General features: G+C 48.4%; 1 protein-coding gene across 3 annotated transcripts in view; it reads left to right on the top strand.

Annotated features, from left to right (window-relative positions):
* The window catches only part of CAMK2A (calcium/calmodulin dependent protein kinase II alpha), a 339,869-nt gene that overhangs the window by 242,488 nt on the left and 81,766 nt on the right, over positions 1–15,615 (top strand). For all 3 annotated transcript variants that reach the window (XM_063928633.1, XM_063928634.1, XM_063928635.1), the window contains exons 7-9: positions 4,694–4,796; positions 6,817–6,900; positions 14,237–14,331. In XM_063928633.1, the coding sequence (XP_063784703.1) occupies positions 4,694–4,796; positions 6,817–6,900; positions 14,237–14,331 (282 nt within the window). The remainder of the gene's footprint in view (positions 1–4,693; positions 4,797–6,816; positions 6,901–14,236; positions 14,332–15,615) is intronic.

The raw sequence follows: 15,615 nt of genomic DNA, 5'->3' as shown, positions 1-15,615 counted from the left end.
AGGTTAGGTGGTACGATACTCTACCTGGCTAGCAAGGTGAGAAGGGCAAGCCCAGAATGTATAAGACCCCAAAATTTATTATCATTTGTCTGTTAGATCATTTCCTGGCAGTCCGAATGGACTATACATAAACCTGCCATCCTCCCCTTCACATTACATCTTCTTCGACAAATACCCTAGTAGCTGGGTATCCACATAAGGGTTATTTGCAGGCAACCATGCTGATTATGGTGGTCAATCCCGGGATCGGGATCGGCGGGATCCCGGGATTTAGGGCCAAAAATGGCCGGGATTCAATCCCGGGATTGGAAGCTCCAATCCCGGGGATTGAGGGATCAGCGTTGAGCGTCCACAGGACGCTCAGGCGCTGCCCGGCTTCCTTGTTCCGGCTCCCCAGCGCAGCGTGAGAGGTCACGCTGCGCCTTCAGCCACTGCACAGAGCCGCCAGCAGCATTCAGTAGATGTTCCCCGCCCGCCCTCGGTATATGGTGAGTTATGTGTGCGGGGCGGGGTGGGGCAAGGGGGCGGCCACACAGCAAAAAGCCAATCCCGGGATTGGCCATTTTTCAATCCCGATACCCGGGATTGAAAAAATGGCCCGGGATTGGCTTCCCTAATGCTGATAATTAAAAAAAAAATGTGTTATATACATGGAACACACACAGAGTTCCATGTTGGCTATTATGTTGTTATCCAAAACATAATCACAACAGTGTGCATGTTAGCATTTACATAGATGTCAAAAGCAACAGTGCAACCTACATGAAATAGTTGCAACCAACGGTATTTCAATGGTGAAAGCCTTAATGAGAATACATCGCTTTACTGAGGAATTTAGGACTGTATTTGCTATGCGGTGGGTATTCAAAGCCGCGACAGACTGGGCTAGTAGTGTCATTAGGCCTTGCACCCTCATGATAAAAATCATGTGATTGGCACATATTTGCATAGGTGCTTGGAGAAAATGCAGCGGTTCCTTAGAAATGCATCACTACGCCTCGCCCCTATCCCCGATGTCTTCTGATTCCCTAGATTAATCTCCACATTCAGCCCACTCCACTAGGAAGTGTGCGGGATGCGGGAGGGGTGCCCAGTCTTCTGGGGGTTCCGGAGACTACCAGAAAAATCAGGAGTTCTCTACAGGTGCCGTGAGGGTAGGCAACTATGGATTTAAAAGGCGATGATATTAAATGGAATGTTTTTTCATTGAAGTTAATTGCCATTTTAAATTACACTGGCAAAACCACTGAAAACTGATGGTGTTGAAAACACACCATTTAGCAAATATAGCCCTAAAACGTCACACCCCTATCTAAGTATCTGTAGCAATCATGCATGTTAAAAATGAGCAATTTTACTAGTACTGGTTCTTTTATTTCAGTATTGGTCTGAGGGCTGCCTAACTGCCTCCTATAATTGTTGCAATGTGTATGGTGCACACGGGCCCCTAGGTCCAAGGGGGCCCTGACCCCTTTTTTATTACTTACCTTTCCGGAGTCCCACGTCGGCCGCGCATGCGTAGTAGTGAAATTAGTCTTCAGATCATGGCAGTCGCCATGTTTCTGGAGAGCTGCTCATGCGCAGTAGATTTCAGTACAATCCCGGAGCCTACTGCGCCGTGGAGAAGAGGGGCCCACCCAGACTCTGCCCCCTCCTTTGTTAAAATGCCCCTGCCCCTACAGTTCAACTAATGTTTAAATTATCTCATGTATTGACGCCGAAGGTTCAGTCGAGTAATCCATGACTGGACAAAAATGTACTCCTTCCCCAGGATAGCCAACCAACTGGACTTACACTCGGGATTCAGAATTACAAACCAATGATCGTGTGCGGAATCTTGGCGTTGTCCTGGATGGTGGCTTGACACTTAAACATCAGATATCAGCCACAATCAAATCCTCATTCTTTCACCTGAGGAACATAGCCAGAATCAAGCACTTAATTCCCTCAGATGATCTGCCAAAAGTCATCCATGCATTTGTATCATCTCGATTAGACTACTGTAATGCCCTCTACCTTGGTCTCCCAGCAAAAGAATTGCACCACTTACAGCTGGTGCAAAATACAGCTGCCAGGCTGTTGACCGACCAGCCCCGTTCTAGCCACATAACACCCATACTCTACTCCCTTCACTGGCTGCCTGTAAGATAGCGAATCATCTTCAAGATTGGCTTACTGAGTTTCAAAGCACTACATGACCAGGGCCCAAGGTACCTGTAGCAGCTTCTGACCCCATACTGCCCCACTCGATTACTGCGATCTGTAGATGAAGGACTTTTAGCAGTACCTAGAATCTCCCGTAATTCATCTGGGGGTCGAGCTTTTAGTCATGCGGCTCCGACTCTATGGAACTCACTTCCCCGCACAGTGCGAGAGGCCCCAACTATAGAATCCTTCAAAAGTAGACTCAAGACTTTCCTGTTCACTCAAGCATTTCCATAATGTCCAGTTAGTATCTACATGCTTCTGTATTTTATGAAAAGCTTTTCTGTACTTCATTATTTTCTGTACTATATTATGCTATGTATCTGTTAAGCGCCTTGAGTCCTATTGGAGAAAGAGCGCTATATTAATAAAATTATTATTATTATTATTATTATTATTTTTATTATTATTATTATCTACTGCTTACAAAATGGAGCAACAGAGTCATAATTATGGGTCAGTGCAAAATATTGTAAGAAGCTCTCCTGACTCCTGTGGGTATATCTCAGTCATTCCTTACTGGAGCGCTAAGATTGAGGCCACCAGAGTTATGCAATGTTGCGATACTTTCATTAACACAAGTCAGAGGTGTTGTCTGTAGAGCAGAATAAGAAAATCGCACCTTTCTCTTTTCTACTCACACACCAAACTGCTTTCACACTCTACTATTTGGTAGGAACTGAAATATGTTTAACTAATTACTGTACGTCTTTCCTGCTAGGCTTTTTGGTTTATTGCTGCACAGCGTTGAGCTTAGCACAGTATTTGGTGTTAGTGATCAACAAAACAATAAATTATGGCCAATACGGTACAATAAAGTATTTATGGTTAACATAAAAAAGTTTCAGATATGTAGAGATAATATAAAACTCTAGATGGAAACTTCTTAATTGTAGATTCCAACAATGTATACTTGCTGGTTGGTTGAACAAATTATCATTAAAGTAATTAATAAAACATGGTTTGTTCACAACATGTTGAAATAAATTATACATGTCACGGCAATTAATGGTGCAATTAATTTTATGATAATTCTTGCCCCTGATGTTTGGTTGAGAATTTCAGAATCATAACACTGTATATACTGGAAATGTGCACAAACATGGCCACCACCACATCAGAGAAACACAGTGGAGATCACCTATAGGTTCTACCGATGTGCACTGTAAACACCTTGGCTTTGTACTAGTGCACTTGAATGGTTCAGCCACCACACGTCACCACACAACCGTGGAAAAATCTGTACAAGCCTAATCTGCCATCAGAGAAAGTTGTCTACTCCAGCAGGATGTGTGGGGAAGCGAGATAATCTCCAGAGATCCAGGGTACATTTGTCAGCCGACTGGTACTGTAATTCAACCCCAGCATTCCTCTGCATGTGCACTGAAAAGGGGCATGACCACTCCCTCGTCTCTCTGCATACCGGTCGAGCAGAGAACCGGGAGGCGGAGTTCTCAGCCAGACTTTCAGGCCATTCGCCCTTCCGGAAGTTGCCAGAAGAGCTAGATGGTCAGTTCGGCCCTGTGTGGCAGGTCTGACCCGGAAATTTAAAATGTCAATGATATTAAAAGTGAAACACACTGTAATTTGCTTTCAATAGCATTACGGTTTTAAAGCCCCCGCTTAGTAAATGTACCCCACAGTGTAGTAAAGTATAAATGTGACTTAAGGTTCTTTTGTAGAGTGGAAAAGTGTATACACCCTCACCCACAGCAAGGAAAGCCCACCCAAAATGCATCTTCTATCCACCCCTTTATCTTGCTTAAATAACCTCATTCTGCAAAATTAAATGTAATTTTACTCTTTATAAATCAATGTTTATTACGGTAGCAGAAATGTAAGGTGGGCGTTCCCGGATGGTGACTTGGTGGTAACAGGGGGGTGGCTAAAAAGGTGCACAGAAATACTTTGGCACCAGGTGGTAAGGCAGCATCTATAGATAGTGTGAGTGGGTGTCTCGGGCCAGGGAAGGGCTTTGTAGCGTCATTAGCATAGAGGTGCGTCTGTCCTCAGGTGCAAACAGGTCAGGAACTTCTAAAACAACATTTATTTTTATTTATTTTAGCACATAATTCCCCTTACGTTCCTAGCTTTTACTTGCCCACTGTCCTTCTTCATTAACTACCTGTAGGTGACTTTCCTGTAAGCAATGTAAATTGGAGATCCCTCAGGAATACTTAATGTCAGATGTGCATTCATCTTTCTCTTCCATCTCGCAATCAGCCCGTTTTCTGCTACCGATGGGATCTCTGGCTCCTTGACTGGTTCTTGCATGTGCTTTCCCTGTGGCCTTTGGCTTCAGTTATATCTCAGCATCTTATAGCGTCTGTGCCTAGACTAGTTCTCGAGTCCTAGAACGTATGTGCAGGGAATGTACACCTGCAGCAGACACACCAGTAGAGGCCTTCGGCTATGAGGGCTGCAGATCATTAGCTGCATATGATGGTTTCGCTTTTTAGGAACCCACTTTCTCTCTGTTCTCACACAGCCAGAAAACCTCTTACTGGCCTCTAAGCTGAAAGGTGCGGCTGTAAAACTGGCGGACTTTGGGTTGGCGATTGAGGTGGAAGGAGAGCAGCAGGCGTGGTTTGGTGAGTGCATGCTTCTCGGTTACAATGTATTAATCTGTCAGGATTCGTGCATTTGGGATGTCGGCGGTCAACATACCAACGTCGTCATCCCGATGCATAGAATCCCGACACCTTGTTGGTAAGTTTTCTCACCCTTTCCCTCTACTCCCCTAACCCTCCCTAGAGCCTAACCCTATCCGGTGATGCCTAACTCTTCCTGCTTAGTGGCTAACCTTTACCCCCTCTTCTTAGTGCCTCCCACTCCGCAGCCTAACGCTAAGCCCCCCCACTCCCTGCAGCCTAACCCTCCCGCAGCCTAAACCTACCCCCCACCGCCTAACCCTAACCCTCACCGGCATACTTACATTAAGGCTGCCAGTAGTATATATTTTGGCACCGGTTTTGAGATCAATGTCGGGATCGCGGCATCGGTCTTGTGACCAGTGTCAGGATTCCGGCGACGGTATCCTGAACCACGGTAGGCTGTCTAGATCCCGTTTGAAATACGTATGTTGTTTTGAAACTCTGAAGTTTTGTACGTTTTAATCAGCCATTCCTGTTTAAAACACTATTGATCTGGTTATGTCCTCCCATTAAATTAATAAATAATATTGAAGATGATTGCATGTTCTATACAGAAATTATTGTAATTATTTTTTGCATAAGGTAGGGCCTGATTCAGCGATGTACACAATGCCAATATTTATACAGTTGATCGATTATCATCCGACTACGCATGCGAATGCATCAAGGTGTTTTAGCAAAGTCGCTCACAGTAAGGATTTATTTGCAAGGGACTGACAGTCAGGGACTGCTTGGGGGAGGTTCCGGGGAGAGGCATCAAAAACGTGTTTGTACTCAGATGCTGATACAGGTTGAGTATCCCATATCCAAAATGCTTGGGACCGGAAGTATTTTGGATGTCGGAGTTTTCCGTATTTTGGAATGGTTGCATACCATAATGAGATATCATGGTGATGGGATTCAAGTCTAAGCACAGAATGCATTCATTTTTCATATACTTCTTATACACACATCCTGAAGGTCATTTAATACAACATTTGGAATAATTTTGTGTATTAAACAAAGTCGGTGTACAAAGTTTGAGCAAGCAGAAAACAAAGGTTTCACCATCTCACCATTCCGTAATTCGGAATATTCCGTATTTTGGAATATTTAGATATGGGATACTCAACCTGTATTTGCAGGACCACCGGTTACAGCATTAAATACATCTGCTGTGTATTGTTTTGCAGCTGCGACTGCATTATATCATACGTCTCTGAATCAGACCCATAATGCAGAGACAATTGTCATTTTTATGTTGCTGAAAGTTCCAGCTGAAAGTGCCTCCTGTCTTTTGTTTGCAAACTGAAGCCATGCAATGCTTATCAGAAGGGGAGAGACAGAGCTAAAAGAGAGATCTAAAGATATAAACATGTATGGATCATGCAGCATACAGAAATTATAGGCAGTATTCTGGTCTTCTGAATCTGAAAATGTTACCCAATAGAAGTTGCCAAACGGACCCGAATACGGCCCAATTCAGACCTGATTGCAGCAGCATTTTTTTTCTCTAATGGGCAAAACCATGGCCCTCATTCCGAGTTGTTCGCTCGTTGCCGAGTTTCGCTATATTGCGATTAGTCGCTTACTGCGCATGCGCAAGGTTCGCAGAGCGCATGCGCTTAGTTATTTTACTCAAAAGTTAGGTATTTTACTCACGGCATAACAAGGATCAAAATGCTATTTCAGTGGCCCGTGTTATTGCGGAAAACCAATTAAACATCAACGTATCTCTCATGTCTAAGCCAGTACTGCAGGAGCCCACAGCTGCTTTATCAACAGGCTGTGACTGACACTCCAACCACCACATTAGTGGAAAATGGTTACTACGAGATCGCAAAATAGCAGGGAGCAGCACAGCATGTAGTATCATGGAGTAGTGTTGGGGTCACCTAATGAGTGCATTCAGAGGACCAACCATCTACTCATCTTCTGCAGCCGAATATAACTGATGGTATACTCTATCTGATCGCAGGATTTGCTGGAACTCCAGGATACCTCTCCCCAGAGGTGCTACGGAAAGATCCTTATGGAAAGGCTGTGGACCTGTGGGCTTGTGGTAATGTCTGATATTATGTTACGTCTGTACATGTAATGATCTATCTATCTATCTATCTATCTATCTATCTATCTATCTATCTATCTATCTATCTATCTATCTATCTATCTATCCATCCCATATATGTAATATAATGGTATTCGCATGATAAATTAACAATATATTAGTTGACAGTCAATAAGTCAACACCATATCGTTGACATGCATTAGGTCAACAGGTACAAAAGGTCGACGGGTATAAAAGGTTGACAGGTGAAAGGTCGACAGTGTTTAAAGTCGACAGGTACAAAATATCGACATGACCATGGTCGACACATACATGGTTGACACGTTTCTTGGGTTTTTGTCATGTTTTCTCAATATTCGCCTGATTTACTATCCACAGGGACCTCTGTTGGGAATAGTAACCTTGACTGAAGTGGCGAGTGCGGTGAGAGTACACGCTTGTACTGATGGTGGCCATATAACATGAAATATACAAGATTTGGCCCAAAAAAAATCAAAACACAATTTGTGTGTCGACCATCGTCCTGTCGACCTTTTGTACCTGTCGACCTTAAGCACTGTTGACCTTTTCTATCTGTCGACCTTTTGGTGTCAACTTAATGACTGTCGACCATAACATTGTCGATCCACATCCTAATGTAATGTACATAAAATGTCGGCGTGCACGGGTATAATATATACAGCTTGCTCTTGTGCGTGTTACCTGAGCCTGTACGTGTTACCTGAGCCTGTACGTGTTACCTGTGCCTGTGCATGTTACCTGTGCCTGTGCGTGTTACCTGTGCCTGTGGGTGTTACCTGTGCCTGTACATGTTACCTGAGCCTGTGCGTGTTACCTGAGCCTGTACGTGTTACCTGTGCGTGTTACCTGAGCCTGTACGTGTTACCTGAGCCTGTACGTGTTACCTGAGCCTGTACGTGTTACCTGTGCCTGTTACCTGTGCCTGTACGTGTTATCTGTGCCTGTACATGTTACCGGTGCCTGTGCGTGTTACCTGATACGTATTACCTGTGCGTGTTACCTGAGCCTGTACGTGTTACCTGTGCGTGTTACCTGAGCCTGTACGTGTTACCTGAGCCTGTAGGTGTTACCTGAGCCTGTACGTGTTACCTGAGCCTGTGCGTGTTACCTGTGCCTGTGTGTGTTACCTGTGCCTGTACGTGTTACCTGAGCCTGTGTGTGTGTTACCTGTGCCTGTACGTGTTACCTGTGCGTGTTACCTGTGCCTGTGGGTGTTACCTGAGCCTGTGCGTGTTACCTGAGCCTGTACATGTTACCTGTGCCTGTACGTGTTACCTGAGCCTGTGCGTGTTACCTGAGCCTGTACGTGTTACCTGTGCGTGTTACCTGAGCCTGTGCGTGTTACCTGAGCCTGTACGTGTTACCTGAGCCTGTGCGTGTTACCTGTGCCTGTGCGTGTTACCTGAGCCTGTACGTGTTATCTGTGCCTGTACATGTTACCTGTGCCTGTGCGTGTTACCTGAGCCTGTGTGTGTTACCTAAGCCTGTACGTGTTACCTGTGCCTGTGCGTGTTACCTGAGCCTGTGTGTGTTACCTGAGCCTGTGCATGTTACCTGAGCCTGTACGTGTTACCTGAGCCTGTGCGTGTTACCTGAGCCTGTGCGTGTTACCTGAGCCTGTACGTGTTACCTGTGCCTGTACGTGTTACCTGAGCCTGTACGTGTTACCTGAGCCTGTACGTGTTACCTGTGCCTGTGGGTGTTACCTGAGCCTGTGGGTGTTACCTGAGCCTGTGGGTGTTACCTGTGCCTGTGGGTGTTACCTGTGCCTCTGCGTGTTACCTGTGCCTGTACGTGTTACCTGAGCCTGTGCGTGTTACCTGTGCGTGTTACCTGAGCCTGTACGTGTTTCCTGAGCCTGTACGTGTTACCTGAGCCTGTGCGTGTTACCTGAGCCTGTACATGTTATCTGTGCCTGTGCATGTTACCTGTGCCTGTGCGTGTTACCTGAGCCTGTGTGTGTTACCTAAGCCTGTGTGTGTTACCTGTGCCTGTGTGTGTATGTTACCTGAGGCTGTGCGTGTTACCTGAGCCTGTGCGTGTTACCTGTGCCTGTGCGTGTTACCTGAGCCTGTGCGTGTTACCTGAGCCTGTGCGTGTTACCTGTGCCTGTGCGTGTTACCTGAGCCTGTACGTGTTACCTGAGCCTGTACGTGTTACCTGAGCCTGTGCATGTTACCTGTGCCTGTTACCTGAGCCTGTACGTGTTATCTGTGCCTGTACATGTTACCTGTGCCTGTGCGTGTTACCTGAGCCTGTGTGTGTTACCTGTGCCTGTGTGTGTGTGTTACCTGAGCCTGTGCGTGTTACCTGAGCCTGTGCATGTTACCTGAGCCTGTACGTGTTACCTGTGCCTGTACGTGTTACCTGTGCCTGTGCGTGTTACCTGAGCCTGTACGTGTTACCTGAGCCTGTACGTGTTACCTGAGACTGTACGTGTTACCTGAGCCTGTGCGTGTTACCTGTGCCTGTTACCTGAGCCTGTACGTGTTATCTGTGCCTGTACGTGTTATCTGTGCCTGTACGTGTTACCTGTGCCTGTGCGTGTTACCTGAGCCTGTGTGTGTTACCTAAGCCTGTGTGTGTTACCTGTGCCTGTGTGTGTTACCTGAGCCTGTGCGTGTTACCTGAGCCTGTGCATGTTACCTGAGCCTGTACGTGTTACCTGAGCCTGTGCGTGTTACCTGTACCTGTGCGTGTTACCTGAGCCTGTGTGTGTTACTTGAGCCTGTGCGTGTTACCTGAGCCTGTACGTGTTACTTGAGCCTGTACGTGTTACCTGTGCCTGTGTGTGTTACTTGAGCCTGTGCGTGTTACCTGAGTCTGTGTGTGTTACCTGTGCCTGTGTGTGTTACTTGAGCCTGTGAGTGTTACCTGTGCATGTGGGTGTTACCTGAGCCTGTGTATGTTACTTGAGCCTGTACGTGTTACCTGTACGTGTTACCTGTGCCTCTGCGTGTTACCTGAGCCTGTACGTGTTACCTGTGCCTGTACGTGTTACCTGAGCCTGTGCGTGTTACCTGAGCCTGTACGTGTTACCTGTGCGTGTTACCTGAGCCTGTACGTGTTACCTGAGCCTGTGCGTGTTACCTGTGCCTGTGCGTGTTACCTGTGCCTGTACGTGTTATCTGTGCCTGTACATGTTACCTGTGCCTGTGCGTGTTACCTGAGCCTGTACAGGTTACCTGTGCGTGTTACCTGAGCCTGTACGTGTTACCTGAGCCTGTAGGTGTTACCTGAGCCTGTACGTGTTACCTGAGCCTGTGCGTGTTACCTGTGCCTGTGTGTGTTACCTGTGCCTGTACGTGTTACCTGAGCCTGTGTGTGTTACCTGTGCCTGTACGTGTTACCTGTGCCTGTGCGTGTTACCTGAGCCTGTGCGTGTTACCTGAGCCTGTACATGTTACCTGTGCCTGTACGTGTTACCTGAGCCTGTGCGTGTTACCTGAGCCTGTACGTGTTACCTGTACATGTTACCTGAGCCTGTGTGTGTTACCTGAGCCTGTGTGTGTTACCTGAGCCTGTACGTGTTACCTGAGCCTGTGCATGTTACCTGTGCCTGTGCGTGTTACCTGAGCCTGTACGTGTTATCTGTGCCTGTACATGTTACCTGTGCCTGTGCGTGTTACCTGAGCCTGTGTGTGTTACCTAAGCCTGTACGTGTTACTTGTGCCTGTGCGTGTTACCTGAGCCTGTGTGTGTTACCTGAGCCTGTGCATGTTACCTGTGCCTGTGCGTGTTACCTGAGCCTGTACGTGTTATCTGTGCCTGTACATGTTACCTGTGCCTGTGCGTGTTACCTGAGCCTGTGTGTGTTACCTAAGCCTGTACGTGTTACTTGTGCCTGTGCGTGTTACCTGAGCCTGTGTGTGTTACCTGAGCCTGTGCATGTTACCTGAGCCTGTACGTGTTACCTGAGCCTGTGCGTGTTACCTGAGCCTGTGCGTGTTACCTGAGCCTGTGCGTGTTACCTGAGCCTGTACGTGTTACCTGAGCCTGTGCGTGTTACCTGAGCCTGTGCGTGTTACCTGAGCCTGTACGTGTTACCTGTGCCTCTGCGTGTTACCTGAGCCTGTACGTGTTACCTGTGCCTGTACGTGTTACCTGAGCCTGTGCGTGTTACCTGTGCGTGTTACCTGAGCCTGTACGTGTTACCTGAGCCTGTACGTGTTACCTGAGCCTGTGCGTGTTATCTGTGCCTGTACGTGTTACCTGTGCCTGTGCGTGTTACCTGAGCCAGCCTGTGTGTGTTACCTGTGCCTGTGTGTGTGTTACCTGTGCCTGTGTGTGTTGCCTGTGCGTGTTTCCTGAGCCTGTGTGTGTTACCTGAGCCTGTGCATGTTACCTGAGCCTGTACGTGTTACCTGAGCCTGTGCGTGTTACCTGTGCCTGTGCGTGTTACCTGAGCCTGTGCGTGTTTCCTGAGCCTGTACGTGTTACCTGTGCCTGTACGTGTTACCTGAGCCTGTGCGTGTTACCTGAGCCTGTGCGTGTTACCTGAGCCTGTGCGTGTTACCTGTGCCTGTGCGTGTTACCTGAGCCTGTACGTGTTACCTGAGCCTGTACGTGTTACCTGAGCCTGTGCGTGTTACCTGTGCCTGTTACCTGAGCCTGTACATGTTATCTGTGCCTGTACATGTTACCTGTGCCTGTGCGTGTTACCTGAGCCTGTGTGTGTTACCTAAGCCTGTGTGTGTTACCTGTGCCTGTGTGTGTGTTACCTGAGCCTGTGCGTGTTACCTGAGCCTGTGCATGTTACCTGAGCCTGTACGTGTTACCTAAGCCTGTACGTGTTACCTGTGCCTGTGCGTGTTACCTGAGCCTGTACGTGTTACCTGAGCCTGTACGTGTTACCTGAGACAGTACGTGTTACCTGAGCCTGTGCGTGTTACCTGTGCCTGTTACCTGAGCCTGTACGTGTTATCTGTGCCTGTACATGTTACCTGTGCCTGTGCGTGTTACCTGAGCCTGTGTGTGTTACCTAAGCCTGTGTGTGTTACCTGTGCCTGTGTGTGTTACCTGTGCCTGTGCGTGTTACCTGAGCCTGTGTGTGTTACCTGAGCCTGTGCGTGTTACCTGTACCTGTGCGTGTTACCTGAGCCTGTGCGTGTTACCTGAGCCTGTACGTGTTACCTGTGCCTGTACGTGTTACCTGAGCCTCTACGTGTTACCTGAGCCTGTGCTTGTTACCTGAGCCTGTACGTGTTACCTGTGCCTGTGTGTTACTTGAGCCTGTGCGTGTTACCTGAGCCTGTACGTGTTACTTGAGCCTGTACGTGTTACCTGTGCCTGTTACTTGAGCCTGTGCGTGTTACCTGAGTCTGTGTGTGTTACCTGTGCCTGTGTGTGTTACTTGAGCCTGTGAGTGTTACCTGTGCATGTGGGTGTTACCTGAGCCTGTGTGTGTTACTTGAGCCTGTACGTGTTACCTGTACGTGTTACCTGTGCCTGTGCGTGTTACCTGAGCCTGAGTGTGTTACTTGAGCCTGTACGTGTTACCTGTACGTGTTACCTGTGCCTGTTACCTGAGCCTGTGTTTGTTACCTTAGCCTGTGCGTGTTACCTGAGCCTGTGTGTTTTACCTGAGCCTGTACATGTGACCTGAGCCTTTATGTGTTACCTGAACCTGTGCGTGTTATCTGAGCCTGTGCGTGTTACCTGACCCTGTGCGTGTTACCTGAGCCTGTGTGTTTGTTACCTGAGCCTGTGTGTTTGTTACCTGAGCCTGTGTTTGTTACCTGAGCCTGTACGTGTTTCCTGAGCCTGTGTTTGTTACCTGAGCCTGTACATGTTACCTGTGCCTGTGCGTGTTACCTGAGCCTGTGTGTGTTACCTGTGCCTGTGGGTGTTACCTGTGCCTGTGGGTGTTACCTGAGCCTGTGTGTGTTACCTGAGACAGTACGTGTTACCTGAGCCTGTGCGTGTTACCTGTGCCTGTTACCTGAGCCTGTACGTGTTATCTGTGCCTGTACATGTTACCTGAGCCTGTACGTGTTACCTGAGACAGTACGTGTTACCTGAGCCTGTGCGTGTTACCTGTGCCTGTTACCTGAGCCTGTACGTGTTATCTGTGCCTGTACATGTTACCTGTGCCTGTGCGTGTTACCTGAGCCTGTGTGTGTTACCTAAGCCTGTGTGTGTTACCTGTGCCTGTGTGTGTTACCTGAGCCTGTGCGTGTTACCTGAGCCTGTGTGTGTTACCTGAGCCTGTGCATGTTACCCGAGCCTGTCCGTGTTACCTGAGCCTGTGCGTGTTACCTGTACCTGTGCGTGTTACCTGAGCCTGTGCGTGTTACCTGAGCCTGTACGTGTTACCTGAGCCTGTACGTGTTACCTGAGCCTGTGCTTGTTACCTGAGCCTGTACGTGTTACCTGTGCCTGTGTGTGTTACTTGAGCCTGTGCGTGTTACCTGAGCCTGTACGTGTTACTTGAGCCTGTACGTGTTACCTGTGCCTGTTACTTGAGCCTGTGCGTGTTACCTGAGTCTGTGTGTGTTACCTGTGCCTGTGTGTGTTACTTGAGCCTGTGAGTGTTACCTGTGCATGTGGGTGTTACCTGAGCCTGTGTGTGTTACTTGAGCCTGTACGTGTTACCTGTACGTGTTACCTGTGCCTGTGCGTGTTACCTGAGCCTGAGTGTGTTACTTGAGCCTGTACGTGTTACCTGTACGTGTTACCTGTGCCTGTTACCTGAGCCTGTGTTTGTTACCTTAGCCTGTGCGTGTTACCTGAGCCTGTGTGTTTTACCTGAGCCTGTACATGTGACCTGAGCCTTTATGTGTTACCTGAACCTGTGCGTGTTATCTGAGCCTGTGCGTGTTACCTGAGCCTGTGCGTGTTACCTGAGCCTGTGCGTGTTACCTGAGCCTGTGTGTTTGTTACCTGAGCCTGTGTGTTTGTTACCTGAGCCTGTGTTTGTTACCTGAGCCTGTACGTGTTTCCTGAGCCTGTGTTTGTTACCTGAGCCTGTACATGTTACCTGTGCCTGTGCGTGTTACCTGAGCCTGTGCGTGTTACCTGAGCCTGTGTGTGTTACCTGTGCCTGTGGGTGTTACCTGTGCCTGTGGGTGTTACCTGAGCCTGTGTGTGTTACCTGAGGCTGTGCGTGTTACCTGAGGCTGTGCGTGTTACCTGAGCCTGTGCGTGTTACCTGAGCCTGTGCGTGTTACCTGTGCCTATGTGTGTTACCTGAGCCTGTGCGTGTTACCTGTGCCTGTGCGTGTTACCTGAGCGTGTTTGTGCCATTTCTTACAGACTAGCTGTTAGCCATTGTGTACTGATCATTGTGTTGCTTCCTGTCCCGGCCAGGAGTTATTCTCTATATATTGTTGGTCGGTTACCCGCCTTTCTGGGATGAGGATCAGCATCGGCTGTATCAGCAAATCAAGGCTGGAGCTTATGATGTAAGTAGAACTACTGGCAGTGGTGCAAGTAGAAAAAATTTCTTACAGGTACTGTAAGGCGCGCGTGGCAAAAAAATGGGTGTGGCCAAATGCCATATGGGGCGTGGCCAATTAATATGGGGGCGTGATACACATATGGGGGGGGGGGGCAGATACGCATATGACCCCAGTAGTGCCAGATACACGTTGCCCCACAGTGCCAGATATACATTGCCTCACAGTGCCAGATATACATTGCCTCACAGTGCCAGATACACAAATGCCCCCACTGTGTCAGATATACATTGCCCCCCAGTACCAGATACAGAAATGCCCCACAGTGCCAGATACACAAATGCCCCCAGAGTACCAGATATACATTGCCCCACAGTGCCAGATACACAAATGCCCCCACTGTGTCAGATATACATTGCCCCCCAGTGCCAGATACAGAAATGCCCCCACAGTGCCAGATATGCCCCCAGTGCCAGATACAGAGATGCCCCCAGTGACAGATATGCCCCAGTTCCAGATACAGAAATGCCCCCAGTGTCAGATACACATGTCCCCCCAATGCCAGATACAGAAATGCCCCCCCAGTGCCAGATATGCCCCCAGTGCCAGATATGCCCCAGTTCCAGATACAGAAATGCCCAACAGTGCCAGATACACATTGCCCCACAGTGCCAGATACACAAATGCCCCCACTGTGTCAGATATACATTGCCCCCCAGTGCCAGATACAGAAATGCCCCCACAGTGCTAGATATGCCCCCAGTGCCAGATACAGAGATGCCCCCAGTGCCAGATATGCCCCAGTTCCAGATACAGAAATGCCCCACAGTGCCAGATACACATTGCACCACAGTGCCAGATACACATTGCCCCACAGTGCCAGATACACAAATGCCCCCAGAGTGCCAGATACACATTGCCCCACAGTGCCAGATACACAAATGCCCCCACTGTGTCAGATATACATTGCCCCCCAGTGCCAGATACAGAAATGCCCCCACAGTGCCAGATATGCCCCCAGTGCCAGATACAGAGATGCCCCCAGTGACATATATGCCCCAGTTCCAGATACAGAAATGCCCCCAGTGTCAGATACACATGTCCCCCCAATGCCAGATACAGAAATGCCCCCCCAGTGCCAGATATGCCCCCAGTACCAGATACAGAAATGCCCCCACAGTGCCAGATACAGAGATGCCCCCAGTGCCAGATATGCCCCCGGTGCCAGATACAGAAATGCCCCCAGTGCCAGATACACATGTCCTCACAGTGCCCTACCTTCCCCTGCTG

This window comes from Pseudophryne corroboree, chromosome 6, assembly GCF_028390025.1.
Source record: "Pseudophryne corroboree isolate aPseCor3 chromosome 6, aPseCor3.hap2, whole genome shotgun sequence".
Classification (NCBI taxonomy): domain Eukaryota; kingdom Metazoa; phylum Chordata; class Amphibia; order Anura; family Myobatrachidae; genus Pseudophryne; species Pseudophryne corroboree.
This window is presented reverse-complemented; position numbering and strand designations above follow the sequence as displayed.